The 18,887-nt window shown below is 36.0% G+C and overlaps 1 protein-coding gene across 6 annotated transcripts in view; it reads right to left on the bottom strand.

Annotated features, from left to right (window-relative positions):
• The window catches only part of Dcaf6 (DDB1 and CUL4 associated factor 6), a 117,149-nt gene that overhangs the window by 35,899 nt on the left and 62,363 nt on the right, over positions 1–18,887 (bottom strand). For 2 of the 6 annotated variants that reach the window (XM_085687980.2, XM_048421357.3), the window contains exons 11-12: positions 15,583–15,756; positions 5,610–5,669 (exon numbers count right to left, since the gene is read on the bottom strand). The exons of 2 other annotated variants lie outside the window; for them this stretch is intronic. In XM_085687980.2, the coding sequence (XP_085544106.1) occupies positions 5,610–5,669; positions 15,583–15,756 (234 nt within the window). The remainder of the gene's footprint in view (positions 1–5,609; positions 5,670–15,582; positions 15,757–18,887) is intronic. 2 more of the 6 variants (XM_085687981.2, XM_048421358.3) reach the window with 1 other exon arrangement.

The following is an 18,887-nucleotide window of genomic DNA, read 5'->3' as shown; positions in this document are numbered from 1 at the left end:
GGCTTAAACATCCAAAGAGATATTTGTACATTTAATATAATTTTATACAATAATATAATAATTTTATAATATAAATAATAATATAAGAATTTTCTCTTAAGAACAATAAGCACAACAATTAGATACAGAAGTAAAAAGAAAAATTAAATTCTTATTAAATGTATCACTTTCCTAGGCATGCTACACATGCCTATAGTCTCAGGTACTCAGCAATACTTGAATTTAGTTTAGGACCAGCATGGAGAACATACTGAGTCCCAAACTCTTTAAAAAAAATATATTACTCAAAGGGGAGATGGTAGCATACACCTTTATTCCACACTGAAGAGGCAGAGGCAGGCAGTTCTCTGTGAGTTCAAAGGACAGCCTGGTCTACATATTAAGAGTTAGATGAGCCAGAGCTACATAGTGAGACCAGTCTCAAAATAAAATTTATATATATATATATATATGTGTGTGTGTGTGTGTGTGTGATATTACATATTATATATATGCATATATACACATACCATATATGTAGATACATGCACACCCACATATAATATACACACTTACATGTACATATAAGTGCACAAATACATCTATATTGTTTTATATACATATATACATAATATATTCATACATATGAACATACATATAAATGATATATATTATACAGTATGTGTCATAGATACCATTGTGGTTTCCCCATAATTAGCATAGGAGAACCACCCATATGTTTGTCTACAACTTTAAATTTTATAAATATGATAAAGTATTTCTCATATAACAATGTGTTGTTTTTTTTTCTTATAATTTTATTTTGAAAGCATATTGATGAAAGGAAGTAGGAACTACTGAGACAAAGTCAGGAATGGGGAATACGCTCTTGTAGTCCCAGCTATCTTGGAGGCTGAAATAGGATTGTCTCAGCCCAGGCAGCAAAGTCAGACCTCTGACTACATATTTTACTTCTTTTAAAGTCTGACACTTATGCTGTAGAATGTGCATTTATCACCACCTAGGTGATCAGGCACTTTCCATATCGCTTATTTCTCATAGTATTTCCTAGATTTCTTTATGGGGTACTTACCAAAGATAAAATGGTTACTAATAATGTTCAATTTCAATCTAACTGATTAATTTTTTCTTTGGATAATTAAATACATCACTGTCTGTCTATGCAGCAGTATAGGGAGGATCATGAATACAGAATCCTCACCAGTGGGGATTACTGTAACCTTACAGGAGTGAGTTTCTCCTCAGAGGAAGGTACTGGTAGGGTAAGCAGTTACCATCCCAATTTGGTTTCCTTAGCTTTCTCTAGCTTTCCCACTTGACAGCTGCTTTCAATACACTTCTGCTTGTCCCTCCTTTCTTTGGCAATTCATGGAGCAGCACGTGACCCTAACTAAAAGCAAAGTAGATACTTTCAGAGCTGTGAGTCAAAACCCTTCCCTTATGTGTTATTCAGTCTCCCCTCTCCCCTGCCCTCTCTATTTTTCTCCCTCCTCTGCCCTTTCACATACATATATTTTAAAGACAGAGTCTCACTATGTAGACCTGGCTGGCCTGGAACTCACTGAGATCCACTTGTCTCTGCTTCCCAGGTACTGTGATTACAGACATATGCCACCATGGCCAGCACTTAAGTATTCCTTAATAGCAAGAGAAAACAGACTAATACGCTTATCCCCCACCCACAGCCAAAGGATCTCGTCCATAGCTTCTTTTCCCTATCTGTTTTTTCAGAAAGTTCTGTCTTTCTGATGGTTTACTATAATCCTATCAAGATACCTAGACATAATTTTCTCATTAATTTCTGGCTAACCAGTTTCAAAGTATCTCTTATTGTTACCATTACTGTCATTATTTTGTAGTGCTAGATACATAATCTACACTCCTAGATAAGACAAGCAATCTATCCCAAGTCCAAGTTCCATTCATTCTACTCCACAAAGATTTTTAAAATTTACTCATTTCCCACTCCTACTACCTTAGATTGGATTCTTCATTGTCTCTTACCTGGATTATTACAATAATTTCTTTTATGGTCTGACACTCTTCAATCTTTATCTTTTATTTATTCATTTATAATATTGCCCAATGAACTTTCCAATATGTAAAACTGGGTATTATGTTGAGTTTTCCAAACTAAAATAATTTCCATATCTCTGATCACTTAAAGAATTAATGATGGCACACCTTTAATCCAAGTATATGAAACAGAGGCATGTGGACTGATATCTGAACGTTCCAGGCCAGCCTGGTCTACATAGAAGGTTCCAAGCCAGCCAAGACCAAAGTAAGACCCCATCTCATCACAACAAGCCATCCCTCAAAAAACCTGACCAAATATTGGTACCAATAAAAGTGGTATGACTTCACACACTGCATATATACAACAACGAATAAAAACAACACACATAGAATATGGAGAGAGGTATATACTAAACAAGTCTCCAAATAAATACATGGCTGTAAATCTAATGAGAGCAAATAATAAGCCACAAAGAGGAAAAGGGGGGCATATTGGGAAGTCAATTTTTTAAAGAGATTGATGCTTAATGGAGAAGTTGAAATTGCTTAACAACAAAGCAGCCTGGGTGTGGGAACAGTGTTTGTAAGATATCTGAGAAGGAAAGGAGCTCAAGAGTGTCAGCAGGCAGGCTACTTGGTAAGAGCACAGTAAGCGAGCACCATGTTAGCAGACTGAAGGCTACTAGGCAAGACCACAGTGACTGAGCAGAGCTTAGGAGACTGAGGCGACTTGACAAGAACACAGTGAGTGAGCAGAATGGCCAAAAGTAAGGTCAGTGAGAGAAGGGCTGGTTCATGTGTGGCTTCTAAGACTTGGTGTGAACTTCAGTAGTTTTCAAGGGCTATAGAAACTTCAGTCGGGAAAATGGTATGAGTATATATTCACTTTTCAAAGGTTCATCCTGTCTGCTAGTAAAGAATAGCCTGTGGCTTGAGTAGACATGACACAGTCAGTTACAGAGTTATTGCATTAGACCAGAAGTGACAGGCTGGTGACGGGGCAGGCTGTCTTAACTTCTCAAGTACAGCTTATCCTCAGATAACACATGTTGCCATAGGTAAGCCTTACCCATTGCTAGGCCATTTATGCTCATAGATCATATCACAAAACTACATTTACAATGGCCTTTAACAATGTAGTTTCTGCTAACCACAATTGATATTTGACCACATACAACCTCTCTAGAGGTTATATGGCTACATGGCAAACCAAAAAAAACACCTCCTAATTTCTATCTCTGGGCTAGTCACCCTCACTAAATGGCATCACCATTCACCCATGCACTGAGGCCAAATCTGTGGGAGTTAAACTTAAACCTTACCTTTCTTATGTCCTAAAACCATATATAAAATGAACTACCATCTAAGGGCTAACTAAACATAAATCTGGCTACAGTGTAATATGTGATGCTATAATTGTATCACATTTTATTACTCTGTATAAAGATAAAACATAGTTAATTTTGTAATTCTCAAATTCATTTACTCTATTTTTTTCTTTTCCTCCCTCACACCATTTTCCACATTGTATTTTGCCTTTTTTTTAACACAGATTTTCAATCTAACTCAAGGCAATTCTCTACATTTGTCTTCTGAGTGCTGGAATTAAAGGCAAGAACTACCACGCCTAGCTTTATTTTTTAAGAAGAGGAAAGCAACAACAAGAAGAAAACAAAACACCTACTAACAATACATGCCACCAAAAGATTTAGAAATAAATTATTTAAGACTGAAAGTACAGAAGTTCTAATTTGGTTTATGAATATTTTTCTAGGACAGTTAGAATTAGACCTATTTCATATCAGACACTATAGAAATATTAATTTCTTCATTCAATCAACAGTGAGCCTTCCTATGTATGTTACCTTCCTATGTATGTATGTTCCTATGTATATTTCAGCCTATCAAGTCTTCCAGATTTCATGCTTATTCATAATTTTTTTAAAAAAATTATGAAATCTATTAGCTACTCATGAAATCTATTACCTCTTCAACTGAGATAGCTGAAGTCAAGCTGGTGAGATGGCTCAGCGGTAATGGCTCAGCAGTGAAGATGCTTGCAGTAACTTCAAGTCTGACCTCAGTTCAATCCCTGGAACCCATTCAGGAGACAGAAAGATCTGACTCCTGAAAATTACCCCCTGATCACTACTCAGGATTGCACCATGGCATGGACCCCTGATATACATACATACCACCTATAAATATATAAATAAATAATTTAAAGTTATTTTGGGGGGCTTAGTATCACTAACATTATTCTATCACAAAGTGCTTAGAGTACTTTAGAGAATTATGAGTTAACATAGTAAGTTCTTTGCCTTAATTTTCAAGAAAGTCCTAAAGTACTTCTTATAATCTTCCTTTCTAGATCCTTCTTTTCATGTACCTCTTCTTTGTCTTCTTTATCCTTTTCCAATTCCTCTCTGTACTGTATCAGATCTGCTAGTAATAAAGCTTGACCAATAAACCCATGATTGCTTTGAGTTCCCCTTAGGCCTTTGTTTCTTCAAAAAACTACCAGTGGAAGTGCAGCGGTTTACCTGCTGGTGGCCCAGCTTCCTTTCAATATAACTTTGTTATTTTTTATACATTTTTATTGATATTTATTGAACTCTACATTTTTCTCTGTACCCCCTTCAGTCCTCCCCCAAGGTCTCCAATGCTCCCAATTTACTCAGGAGATCTTGTTTTTTTCTACTTTCTACTTCTCATGTAGATTATATCTATTTAAGTCTCTCTTAGTGTCCACATTGTTGTCTAAGTTCTCTGGGATTGTGGTTTCTAGGCTGGCTTTCTTTGCTTTATGTTTAAAAACCACCTAGGAGTGAGCACATGTGATAATTGTCTTTCTGTGTCTGGGTTACCTCACTCAAAATAATGTTTTCTAGCTTCACCCATTTTCCTGCAAAATTTAAGCTCTCGTTATTTTCTTCTGCTGTGTAGTACTCCAAACTTTGGATTTATAAGCACAAAAGCTTAAAATTAAAAGCATCAGAGCTGAGTGGGGTAGGACTCAGCGTAGTCCCTGCACTCAGGAGGAAGGCTAAGCAAAACCACTGGCAGTTCAATGTCAACCTGGGCAACATATAAGACCTTGTTTCAAATAGCAAAACAAAACAACAGAAACAAAAAAAAATCAACCTATCTTGAGTTTCACCACCAGTTAAGTATGACACAAAACCAAATGTCATTACCATAGCAACCTAGTAATATGAAATATTACTATGTTCAAATAACTTCTAATGGACAACAGGGCAATATGCTAACCTTAAACCACAGTTCTATATGATCTTATGATATACAGCTATAAGAAAAATTGTATCTTATATTCATTACAAACTATTGAAGGAGAGACTTCAGAGTTGTTATAAAATGTTGAAGGCAGAAATAAGCTTACACAGAACATAATTTGTTCAAGCCATGAGAGACTTTTGTGCACAATACCACACAAGATAAATTAGTCCATAAAATACTAATGAAGACCATAATCAAAATGATATGCTAAGCAAAAGCAAGAAAGAACTTTGTTTATGCATTGCAATAAAACTATGGATGGATGGGCATAGCGCATCTCCTGTTGCACGCACCCTGTTGCTCATCAAGTGACATGGATCCGAGCTGTTTGTTAACCACAGAAGAAGGAGAATCTGAAACAAAAATGAGATTTCAACTTAAAAGTAAGCAGCAGAAAACTGCACAGCAATGTCATGATAATCTCTAAGCTTAAGAAACAAATGTATAAGGGTGGGGAAGAGGAGTAAGTACTGTGGTGTGTTTTCCAAGCAGCGAGTAAGCAGGGCCATGTGCTTAAGGTGTTATTCCGGGCAAGCATTTAGCAATCTTGAGACTGACTGAGTTGAGAAAATATTCTACTTCCATGCACACACCTTTAATCAAATCCATTTAGCACAGATATAAAGTGCCAGATAGATAATCAGAAACAGGGTATTTCCTCTAAGCAGAAGACACCTTGCCTTTCTTAAATTCCCTCATCAGCTCTTCAGATGGCTTTCATCCTGCTTTGGGAGGTTCAAAGCATGAAATGAGATGCTCACTAGACACTATGAGATGTTGCTTGCTATACCATGAACAAAAAGTTTAACAAAAAGTGGTTTGTAGGGAAAATAGTCAATGAATTAAATACCTTCAAAGAAACATGTAACTTTAAAAACTCTATGGTACATTGTGCATAATGAAACTATACTCTGTGAAAGCTTAGGCTTCTTTATAGGGTACCTAGTAGAAAAAGAAAAGCAAGAAGAAAGCTTAATGGTTTGTGCTTTCTACTTTCTACTTTGGCTTCAAACAGTACAACTTTATTTTGATCTTTTTGATAAACTGGGTCTTCATGTGAGAATTTATTTCATTATTGGGTTCTAGTCTTTAGGAAACACTGGAATAAAGGACTGCAATGGAAAAGGCATTTGCCTGGTGTTAACAAGCTTTAATTCTAATAATCAGCAACATTTTAGGCAGATTCTTCTTTCTCCCTATCAGCTCATGGCTATAGTACCTTAACAAAATTACTGGAGAATGTATGTTATACATCCCTTGTCTAAAACAAAACAAAAAATCTGAAAATGCAAAATCCAAAATGTTTTGAGTGATGACATGACCCAAGTAGAGAATTTCACTGCTGACCTATGGTAGAATGCAGTCAGAATATATATATACATTAAGAGCACTGCATAAAATTACCTCTGATATTTGCATCAAATGTACAGAAAGCACAAACAAATTTCCTGCTTAGCCCTGAGTACTTCCCCCAGACACTTTATTAGGTATAAGCAACTATTCCCCCAAGTTGCTACTTCTGATCCCAAGCATTTTTGGACAAAGCATACCTAACATAGAGAAGCCTCAGTGCCCCAATAGAGCTACAGCAAATAGGGAAAGTGTGGGTAACAAACATGGCTTTACCTCAAGTGTGAAAATGATCCCTCATTTCTAAGCTCTTCTGCCCTAGTTCTTAATGAATGTTGTTCATGTCTCATTGAGCACTAGCTATGATCCTAACAACATTTCATTTCCTCCAAACAGGTGTTAAGTACAGATCATCCTTAGCGGAATAGGTAAGGGAAATTTCCCAGTACACCCTGGTTTCATACCAAATTTACACCATTTGCTTGCTTCCATTTGAAGACTGAAGCTTGCTACCAGCATCATTTCTACTAACCTGAAGTCTTCCATATTCTAATATCATACCAGGTTTATCAAATTGATTGATAAACCATGACATTATTCTAAAGTCTGAAGCTTTTATCCATCCTTATCTATCATCTCTTGACTGTAATATTTGGTTAAGTTCTTTACTACACAAAAAAAGGAAAGTGGGAATGGTAGTGTTCACTGGTTCCTTAACCTACCATACTTTTCTCTTTAAAATGATTTCTCATTGATTCATTTTAAATCTAATATTGCCACCCGCCCCTCTATATTCATTACACATTTCTCTATGCTCTCCTTTAATAATTAAAAGCGCCAAGACAACTCTAAGGCCACTAAGATATGTACTTCACAAATACTGTTTTTCTACATTATGGAATGCATAAATCTTCTTGAAGTAAGATGTATCTTGCTCTTTTAATAAAATTTAGAAAGTATCACTAAAATACACACCAACGAAGATCTTTAATGCTATCATCTCCACAAAACTGTACTTTAGTCTGACAGTATTTAAAACAATGAAACTTACATTAAACCAACAACAGAACCCCATTATCAATTAAAACATTTTCATTATACTGCTTTAGCCTGTAACAGTATCTCTAAGAATAATTTGTTATTCTATTCCTTAAAATTTTTCAAATTACATTTTTATTGGCTTTATGTGCTTGTCTATTGTGTGTGGGTATGCACAGCTACAGCTAGCTCATACTTGGAAGTTAAAAGACAACTTTTGGGAGTCAATTCTCTGAAGAATTGAAGCTTGAACTCCAGTTGTTAGGCTTGGTATCAGGTTTTACCCAGTGAGGCATCTTGCTGGCCCAAAATCTTTTAAAGGCTAATGTTTATGACTCTCTGCCTACTGAATTTACTTTATGTACAATCTTAGGAATATGCAACTCCTTTTAGAAATATTTTTCTGTAACATAAATATGTTAAGTAACATGCATTTCTAATACTAAGTGTTCATAAATACCTATAACTCCTGTTACAGAAATACTTCCAAATATTAACACAATAACCAACAGAATAAAAAGTAACAACAAAAATGTAAGAAGCTTAAATTCATTGCTGCAACTGTTTGTCTATTCTACTCCATATTTATGTGAGATGTTTTAGAAGGCTTTATTACCAAATAAAAATCAGAATGTATGGTCCACTACTAAAAGCAATATGGCAAGTCAACACATTTAAAATATTTTGAATTATATTATTGTAAAGGTTGAAATAAATATTAAGTAACAGTTCATTCGGTACTAAATGCAATGTCATTTACTGTGTATTTCTTCCAAATTTGCAGTTTGGTAAGAAAATCCTTAAGTCCTTTAAATACCAGAATTTTTTTAATTGCAGAAAAATAAAAAAAGATTATAATCTAACATATAACAAGACTTCTTCAGCCATATTACCTGGGTTTGAATGACTTTTACTCACTAATATTGTAACCCTGGGCAAATTATTTCAATTGTCTTGAGTCTCATTTTAATCTATAGAAAGGGATGCAGTATTCGTTTAATGAGATGATCCTTGTAAGCTACATAACACACAGGGAAATGTGAGTTCATGTAACTACTAGCTGCTGCTTTTCAGTGCTTTGGTACTGACTGAAAAAGAATGATGTGAAATTGTCTTCAAACTATGGAATTACAGTTTAAAATCCTAAGATTCACTACTGTTTTCCTTAGGGTTCAAACACTTAAGGTAATTAACAAAGGATTTCAGAATTAGGTCAATATCATGCCTGATTTATTAATGTACAAAGCCTAAAACATGTTCCAATCATCCATCTCAGAAGTGCTACCCTGGCTGTCATTGTGAGCATTGTGGGGAGGTTGACAGTACACAGGGCCTGCTTGCACATGACATGTTAAATGCTGATTTTTTCCAATATGGCTCAGTTTTGAAAAGCCCTTTTTTAAAAATAATCATCAATGTTTTATACCCTTTCGGGGTATAAAAGTTACTTTTCTCCAATCAGCAAAACTGTGCCATAAAGTGAAAAAACAGTTCCTACCTGACCCTCTTCTCTAGGCTGGCTCCATGCTCCAGTGCGGCTCTGTGGTGGTTGGGCCAGGACCAGTAGAATCCACAGGGTGTTGTCACTCTGAGCAGGAGCCAGCAACCCATGACTTCAGGGGACCTGAAATGGAAAAAAAGACCTAGGCTTTAAATTAGCCATATACGGAATGCTGCAGTTATTCAGGGCATTCATTTGACAAATGGACAAACAGCCCTCAGAATCCTCAATACTGTCTACTTTAAATGGTCTTGCTATAAAGACTTTCTGAGGAAAAAATATACTATAAATAAGACGATAGTCTCTTACAAATATTAAGGACTATATATTTAGCTATCCTATCACTATGCATTTCTGTTAACTGGGGTATACTACACTACCTAAATATATATTATAAATAAGATGGTACTCTCTCACAAGTATTAAAACTATATATACACATTATCTATCCCATCTCTATGCCATCTGTTTGTTATGTAGGATAGCTACAGTACTTAAATAAACTGGTAACTGGGAGACTCAGACAATAGTCAAATGAATTACCCAAGGTTCATTCTTGTCATAACGTAAGAGACAGAAATTCAATTAGTCTTAGACCCAGATAATAATGAGATAAAGAAAAAAACCTTTCTTTTTAGGATTAAAAAAAAAGTGCCTCCAAACCTGACTGAGTTTTATTCCTAGGACCCATACAGCAGAACTGATCCCTTGCGAGTTGTCCTCCAGCCTACACACATATGCTGTAGCACACCTCCACCCCCAGATAGATAAATACAATTTCAAAAATGATCAGCCTGACTATTGGTGACACATGCTTGTAATCTCAGCACTCAGAAGGGTAAAAGGCTTGGACAAGTTCAAAGCCAACCTGAGCTAGGTAGCAAAAGCATATTTCAAACTAAACAAGTCACAAACAAACAAACAAACCAAACTTCATGACTACTTCCAACACGCAGAAAGATGAGTCAGGATATCACAAGTTTAAGAACACCTGGGGATATAGTGCGATCCTATCTCAAAACACTGCCAACAACAACAAAATCACTGACTTGTAGTAAATTATGTTGCATTTCCTAAGAGCTTAGAAAAAAAGTTATAATCTAATCCCTAAATGATTTACAGTATACTAATATACTTCCTGACTTCTAGACAAAACTGTACTTCAAAAAAACTAAGACAGGAGAGAGAGCTCAGTGGTTAAGAGCACTTGCTGCTCTTGCAGAGGCCTGCAATTGGGTTCTCCTCACCCATATAGTGGTCACAACCCTCTGCAACATTTCTGGCTGCTAATAGCATTGCAGCATATTGTGCACATATATACATAAAATAAATACATCTTTTAAAAACTAAAAGTATCTTAAAGTAATAGATTCTAAAATTGAAAACTAAACTTTTAAATTTAGCTCTGAAGGATTATCATTTGTAGTTGTCAAAACTTTTTTTTTTTTAGGAGGGATGGCTGGAGGGATGGTTCAGTAGCTAAGAGTGTATACGAATACAGCAGCAGAAGACCCAAGTTCTGTTCCCACCACCCATGTTGGGCAGCTTCTAAGCACCTCAAACTCCAGTTCCATGGGGGTCTGGCACATGTGCACATACCCACATACAGACACAAACACACACATAATTAAAAATAAGAAAAATAAATCTTAAGTAAAAACCTACTTTTAGAGTTGGTTGGTCCATATTCTGTTTCAGAGCTGAGAAGCTATGGGTTAGCATGAAGAGCAAGCTAAATTCCAACAGTTTTACTTTTTCATCTGAATGATTTTTTTTCCCTCCTGTGACCCTGCAAATTCAATCACTGCTAGATTCCCAGCCATTTGCATTTTAAATCAGAACTTCCACATAAAACTCTGATGAAAGATTTACAGCTGAGCCTTTCTGCCTTCAGTAAAAGAGAAAACCACGACTTAAACATCTAGCAATCATAGCTTTCCTGTGGCACTGCAGGACCAAATCCAGGGCCTTATGCATACCTAAGCAATTGTCCTACCACTAAGTTATGTTCCAAGCTCTAACTCTTTTATATGATTTATTTTAAACAACAATTTAAAAGTGAAGTTGACATTATTTGGTGTTTCAAAATAATGCAATAAATATTGCCAGTGTGGTGATACACGTCTTTAATTACAGTCTTTGAGGGTAGAGGCAGGTGAATCTCTAAGTTCAAGGCCAACCTGGCAGTTCCAGGATAGCCAGGGCTAAAGAGAGTAATCCTGTCTAAAACAAAACAAAACAAAAACAGGAAAAAAGAAAAGAAGAGAGAAAGGAAGGAAGGAAGGAAGGAAGGAAGGAAGGAAGGAAGGAAGGAAGGAAGGAAGGAAAAGAAAAGATTGACTAATATATAATATTCCCTGTGATTATGAGTCTGGGTCCTTCCCATTCCACAAAACTTGTAGATTATTATTTCTGCAAAGTGACTTGTTCTCAACTTTTACTTAGAAACTAGGTATTGTTGGCTCACTTTTCACAGCCTTTCACAGAATTCTCTTGACTTCTATGTTTTAAAAAGAGAAGAAAATATCTGCCAGTCAATGAAATAATTCATAAACTTTCTACTTTTACAATTTCTTGAATCTAAGTCTTGTATCTTTTGAACACCTTATATCTAAAAAATTTAAATAAGTGGAAAGACAATGGAAGAAGTATCATTTGTCAGCAGTATTGTAACTTATTTAAATGTACTTTATTGTTATTGTACCTGTACCTATGGTATGTGTGTAAGTACAGGCACACATACCATAGCACACAGAAGGTCAGAGGTTAACTTTTATGAGTCAGCCCTCTCCTTCCCACAGTGTGACATAGGAATTAAACTCAGGTCATCAGGCTGACATGGCCCGCTCCTTTACCAACTGAGCCATCTGTTGGCCCCTTATAATTTACTGATAGGCAAAACACATCATGAAAAACATACCTTTTATATTTAAGAAACTAACAAACTAAAATCATATACACTAATTTTTATACCTTTGTCAAAACAGAACAAGCCTTGGTTTTATGACTTTAATAAAGAAACCTTACTTCACTTTCTGACTCTAACATTTTCATAATGATTGTTTACTCCTCAAAAAGGAAAGAACACTTGATCTATCATAGGCACAATTAGCACACAGTTAACTACTACAGGGTCTTTAGTTTTAGACAAGTTCATAAGGACCTTAGGTACCACAGCACAAACACCTTGAACTTCACCTAGGAACAGACCACATGTGGCCCCTGATCTTCCCAGTATAGAACCCATCAGCAGGATTCAGGACAAGCTAGCTGGAGGCCATACTGTAACAAAGCTCATGACCACATGTCAAATGCTCAACCATTCTGAGTGCTTCTAAGCACCATCCCCAGGAAAAAAAAAATAAAGCTAATTTTGGCACTTTTCTATCCTGATAGTAGTAACATCTATTATGAGAAAATGGATCAATTACTGTCAACACACACACAAAAATGCATATAACAGTTAAGTATAAGGGTTTAAAATTTTTATTTATCTTTGTTTTGTGTGTGTGGTTTTTTTGTCTTCATGTATTTATGTGTATCACATACATGCCTGGTATCTGTAAAGGTAAGAAGAGGGTGTCAGATACCCAGGAACTAGAGTTATAAACAGTAGTAAGATACCATATGCGTACATGGAATTGAACCTGGGTCCTCTGCAAATGAATTCAGTCCAATGAGCCATCTCTCTAGCTCCTAAGAGAAGGTTTTAATAACTGTTAATTAATTTAAAATTACCTTTTTGCTAAATTTCATAATTTTCCTTCTATATTTTTGTAACATATATTTTGAAATGAAAAAATTGCCTTAAGCCAACTCATCTTTCCTCATTACCAATGCTTATTTAACTGGCAAATAAAACAGACTTTATTTTCTTATTAACTGTTCCTAATAACTTTTAGTTATAGTTCCTAATAACATTTCTAGAACAGAGTAAGGCAGAAGTAGCACTAGTACATGAACACAAGGCATGCTACAGATTGAAGTTTATTAAGGGTTGGAATATAGCTTAGTTTGTAGAGTGCATGCACAAAGCCCTGGGTTCCTTCTCCAAAACTCTATGAACTGGGTGTGGTGGCACACTCTTGTAATCCCAGCATCTTAGAGACAGACACAGGAGGACTAAAAGTTCATGTTTACCCTCAGCTGCACAGAGTCTGAGGACTGCCTGGGCACAGGAGACCATTGCTCAAGGGCAAAACAAGCAAGCAAAACAACTGACTAAGATGCTTTACTTATATGATGCTATGATAAACACATAAGTACACATAAAATACATCCCTTTCAGGTGAGGAGATCATTGTACATGGAGTGGTAGCACTAAGGGATTCAAATACTGGACCATGTAGGCCTTAGCGGGCCAAGAAAACTGGTTAGTAAGAAAGAGAAGAGAATGCTTCTCAACTTCACAGTTGGTAAGCTTGAGCTCCTTAAAGATTATCACCAGTAGTAAGTTGGCTTCCAGACCTAGTACAAGTTAATTAGAAAGATATGCGGAATGAGAGGATAGCATCCTATTATTTCACAAAACCCATATAATCACTTTACATTGTTTGTTTGTTTCTGAGGCAAGGTCTCACTGTGTAGCCCTGGTTTGCCTGGAACTTACTATGTAGACCAGACTGGTTCTGAACATCTGCCTGTCTCTGCCCATTGAGTGCTGGGATTAAAGGTATGCACTATCACACACTGACACCACTCTTAAGTTTTTTACTCAAAAAAGAACCTGCTTCAATTTTCAAATTTTTGAAACTTTATATGAAAGATAAATAAGCCTCAACTGACTTTTATAAAACTCACAATGTATTTTCTTCCTCATATAGTTTTGCTTCATATTAAAGTTCATTTTACCATTTGATTTATTGCTAAATTTTGGTATCTTAAAAAAAAATCTATGTCTATACATAAAGGGCTGGCAAAATGAGCCAGCTGGTAAAGTGATTGACTACCTCCAAGCCTAACAATCTGAGTTCAGTCCTCAGAATCTGCACAGTGGAAAGAGAACTGTCACAAAATTTTATCTGTCTTCCATGTGGCATGCTTGCATGTGTGTGCACAGGCACACACACACGATCAATCAAAATAAAAAGACATTATATATATCAAGGCATTTTATTTTCCTTTTTTTATTGGTTTTTGCTTTAAAAACATCCTAGGCTATATATAGTACTGTATGTAGTATGAATTCATAGTCAGTAAATTGTTTTATTAATGTATACCATTATTGTAATCTGATCAAATAGTCTTGTTAAATTTTCTTCTTTTAAGTATAGAAAAGATCTCTCCCAGGGGAAAAAATCTGAGCAGTCAGTTTTGCCTGACTTTCTTTCTATTAATATAGCATGGAATAACAAATCAAGTCCCCTAAATTTGTTCCAAATACCACATGTATATTACAGAGGCTTAAATCTATTATTAGCAAATGCGCTATGGTTACCATTGCTGGAACAGATATTTATAATACATAGGTTGACTAATTCTGTACCATAAATGGTACAAATTAATTCCAAGTAATTAAATCAGAGTTTTCAATGTAATTAACACACAAACTCATTACTCCTTAGAGCGGCAAAGCAAAATATATCAAAGTTATTATAAATTCATTAGTATGAGAACTTAGGCACATTTTTGTTCCCTAATGCACATTTTAACACCTTCTATAATACCTACACAGTAAGATATAGTGTATCTATTATTCATCTTAATAACTTTTATGCTGTACCTTTCATTATTCTTAAGAAGTATTAATTAAAAGAACTGGAGTGCTGATATAAGCAGCACTGACTATTATATATAGTATCAGAATTTGACAGCTCAAGAACAAGAAACTGAGATCATAAAGTACTTTTGCTGCTCTATATATGAAGTTGATTATAGTAGTGATAAGAAAATATTGAAAGAAATAAAATAATAACAGAAGGGAATGACTGAGTGAGCTTGTGAGTATGGTCAAATAATTACTTATGTTTGTTTAAAAACAACTGGCTAACTACAGACTTTAAAAAAACTAAGAGCCAAGAGTCTATAAGCATAGCTTCATTTTGGCATATAGGAAATTTCTACAAAAATATCAAAGCAGGTATGAAATTCAGTAGATTTATTAGAAAGTACTTCAACAGCTTTACAAGTAACAAACATCTGCCCTTTCCAAATAGATTTACAGTAAGATAAAGTGTATATTTACACCTCTGGGAAATGCTTCCGTCAATCTGTCCCTCAAATAGCAGATGTTGAACACCACTACAATGCCAGGAAGGGAAGGAAAAGCTGCAAGCACATTAGATTCCCATTTGAATGGGAGGGGAAACACTGAACTACACATAGCAGTATTAGAAAGCAACTGTGGAAGCTGTTTAAGCACACTTGACATCAATAACCTGAAGCTCGAGGGTCCCGTGAAGAGCCCTCATGAGGAGACTGATCGGAAGTGGAAGTGGAAGGCTGATGCTGGGCCTGTGCTAGCTCTTGCTGCCTCTGCTGCTCAGCCTTCTTAAGCCTCAGCTGCTGCAGGCGCTTACGGAGCAAAGCTATCTCAGGCCCCCTTAAAAATTCTGACACAGATAGGAAAAGAAAGAAGAGAGCAACACGACAAAAAAATAGTATAAAATTGATTATACACTTAAAAAGGGAAAAGATTAAATAAGACATATTTCAAAGAGAAATACTAAAAACAAATTACTGATAAAAAGTCATTAAATTATGAGACAATACTATACACATACAACCAAATGTTTCTCTTTAATTTGATGAATTAAACACATAATTTCTACAAATATTCAAGTAGCCATATTAATGAAAATAAGGTCCTCCTTAAGCAACACTACTTGCTTTACTTATGGTGCTCCATTCCATATTATGGCCCTATGGACTGAACACAGGGCCTAAGCATGTACTTGATCACTGCACTACACACTTCACCTGTAAGGTTCTAAACTAAACATTCAAGTTTCTATCATATTTTCTTTGTACAGAAAATAAAGTAGAAATGATAGCTATAAAATTTTAATTTAAATAACCTGAAAAAATTTAAGTTACTTTACTAATTTCAGTCAGATAATTAAAATTCAATAAAAGGAGTAAACAGTTATGTATATGGAAACAATTTTTAGAATTCAGTAGATCTTTCACAATGCAAGTTGTATGTCATAGCCTTAAAAATGTTCCTTTTTATATTGGAATTGTCATTTACCTTTTCTATTTTAGTTCAAAATGATTTACACAATATTTCATTAATCTTTTCTAAGGAAATGATCCAGGCAAAAAGAAAAATTACATGAAATTCTGTCAAGAGGTAGCTGTATACCTATTATATATGAAGTTTCAGGGACAATAAAACACTGAGCAAAATAATTCTTACCTCTATGGAGTTTACATTCTGAGGGGAAAATAGACATCTGTGAATATACATACACATTCACAGAGAGCTGTGCACGCATGCACCCCTGGGGTAATTGCTGTAATAAACTAGTACAGAAGGCCTGGAAGGTAGGTAATACGGAGAGACTGGTATTCGGTAAACAGTCCTTAGGTAAGTATTCTGAGGTGTGGATTGAGCAAGGGCCTCAAGGACACGAGGCAGTAAGCTATACAGCTATCACAAGAAAGCTGTTCCAGTAGAAGGGAATGCTCAGGGGAATACACGAGATGTGAGAGACAACGGCAGCATGTTTGCTAATGTCTAGACAGAATGAAAAAGGTTGGGCCTAGGCAGAAGGAAAAGAAGCTGCCATTTGCTACAGTGAAGAACAACAAAGAAAGAACAATTCATTCTGGAAAGAACTAAAAGCCATCCAAGTGGAGAAGGCAAACAATGGATGTCAGAGTCAAGAATTCCTAACAGAAATTTGGCTGTCACTTAAGATGAAACTTTTGTCCCTCACAAAAGATAAGAACTGAGTCCTGGGGAATTTTAATATTAAGAGGAAGAAACCAGGGATAGGGCGGGCACAACTGAGGGACCTAAGTGCTGTAGGTAAAGTGATAAAAGTGTGTCCACAAATTGATAGAAACAGTCAAAGGATGGAGCAAGCCACTATTTCTAATATATGCCAGAAAAGGATATTGCTATGATGTACTAATATGAGGCAAAACCAGACGGTAGCAGGTTCAAGAAGTTGGGGCAATGAAGTAGAAAGAGAAAGCATATACACTCTGCAAAAGTACTGAATGCTAGAAGCAGGGGGAGGGGAGGGGTAGACGATGGGAACTTTGTGTGTGTTAACTGGGGAGAAAGTCTGTGCTGCTAGAATATGTTTAGTTAAGGAGAAGGAAAAGATAATACATGAACAAAAGTAGGCAAGGGCTGGAGACATGCTCAGTGGTTAAGAGCACTGACAGCTCTTCCAGAGGCCCTAGGTTCAATTTCCTGCATCCACGTGGCAGCTAACAACGGTCTGTAATCCAAGATCTGACACCCTCACACAGACATACATGCTGGCAAAGCACCAATGCACATAAAATAAAAGTAATTTTTTTAAAAAAGAAAAAATAAAAGAAAAGAAATAGGCAAGTACAAGATGGGTATCCTTGAGCAGACCAGGAACATGGAGGAAAATTAGCTCTCAGTAATGGAAGTACATACAATTCCTCTCAGTAATACAACAAATTACATTTCAGCCTCTTATGCATTTTTTTTGTTGTTTGGATAATCAAGCATGCTTGAGTCATTAATCTCTTCTTACTGTGACTTCTGTTTATAGAAAATTGTCCTCAACCCACTAATTAAGAGTTAAGGAACAGTTCTTCTTGAGTGAGGTAATCCATACCTGAAAGACAAATACTAGGTATGCAATCTCTTATATGTGTATATTAGGTTAAGTCAATGATAAGCAAGCTACAATCAACAGAACCACAGAGGTTAGGTATAAAGTAAGGGACCAGACCTCCCCAGAAGAGGAAATAGAATACATAGCTATGAATTAAAGGGACCCGAATGGGAGGTGGGGTGGGGGGGGCCGGAAAAAAAAAATAAAATAAAGGGACCCGAATGGATCAAGCGGGGATGCGGAAGGAAGATGGAGAGAAAGGAGAGACTATGGCGAGAGACAGCTAAAATTAAGGGTCATTTGAGTGGCAGTATGAAAACCTAATACAGTAGAAGCTTCCTAAAATACATATTATATATGTATTTCATCTATCTATCTATCTATCTATCTATCTATCTATCTATCTACACACACATGTATATATACATATACATATATCATCTTCACACATATGTTAGAAGACAATCTAAACAAATTTGTCAAATAACAAAAAAGACAGAGCCCCAATTGGACACCTCTTGTCAACAAATGAAGTTTCCAGTACTGGGATTGGGCTACATCTAATTGAATTGTTCACCAAAAATCCTGAAACAATCCAGGCTGTTGCAAAGACCACAGGTTGCTCTCCATAAACTGATGGCAAGGTCTTATTGCTGAAAAAAACACCTGCACAACTCATTGAACACAGAGAAGTCAAGTTGGATCCTATTTAGAGCCTTCGCCCCTAGTGGCTAGTGTTCTTGGCACTAGAAGGCACCTTGCATGGTACCAAAAGAGAAACATAAACACTAACCCAGCTACAAACTGATCTACAATGGTGTCCTGCCTACAAAATATGTTAGTGCAATGGTGGCACAAAGTTTGTGGGAATGACCAACCAAAATCAGATTTGACTTAAAGTCCACTCCATGAGATAG

Source organism: Myodes glareolus, chromosome 5, assembly GCF_982192425.1.
Source record: "Myodes glareolus chromosome 5, mMyoGla1.1, whole genome shotgun sequence".
In the NCBI taxonomy this organism is placed as follows: Eukaryota; Metazoa; Chordata; class Mammalia; order Rodentia; family Cricetidae; genus Myodes; species Myodes glareolus.
The sequence above is the reverse complement of the archived record's forward strand: the minus strand, read 5'-3'. Positions and strand labels throughout refer to the sequence as shown.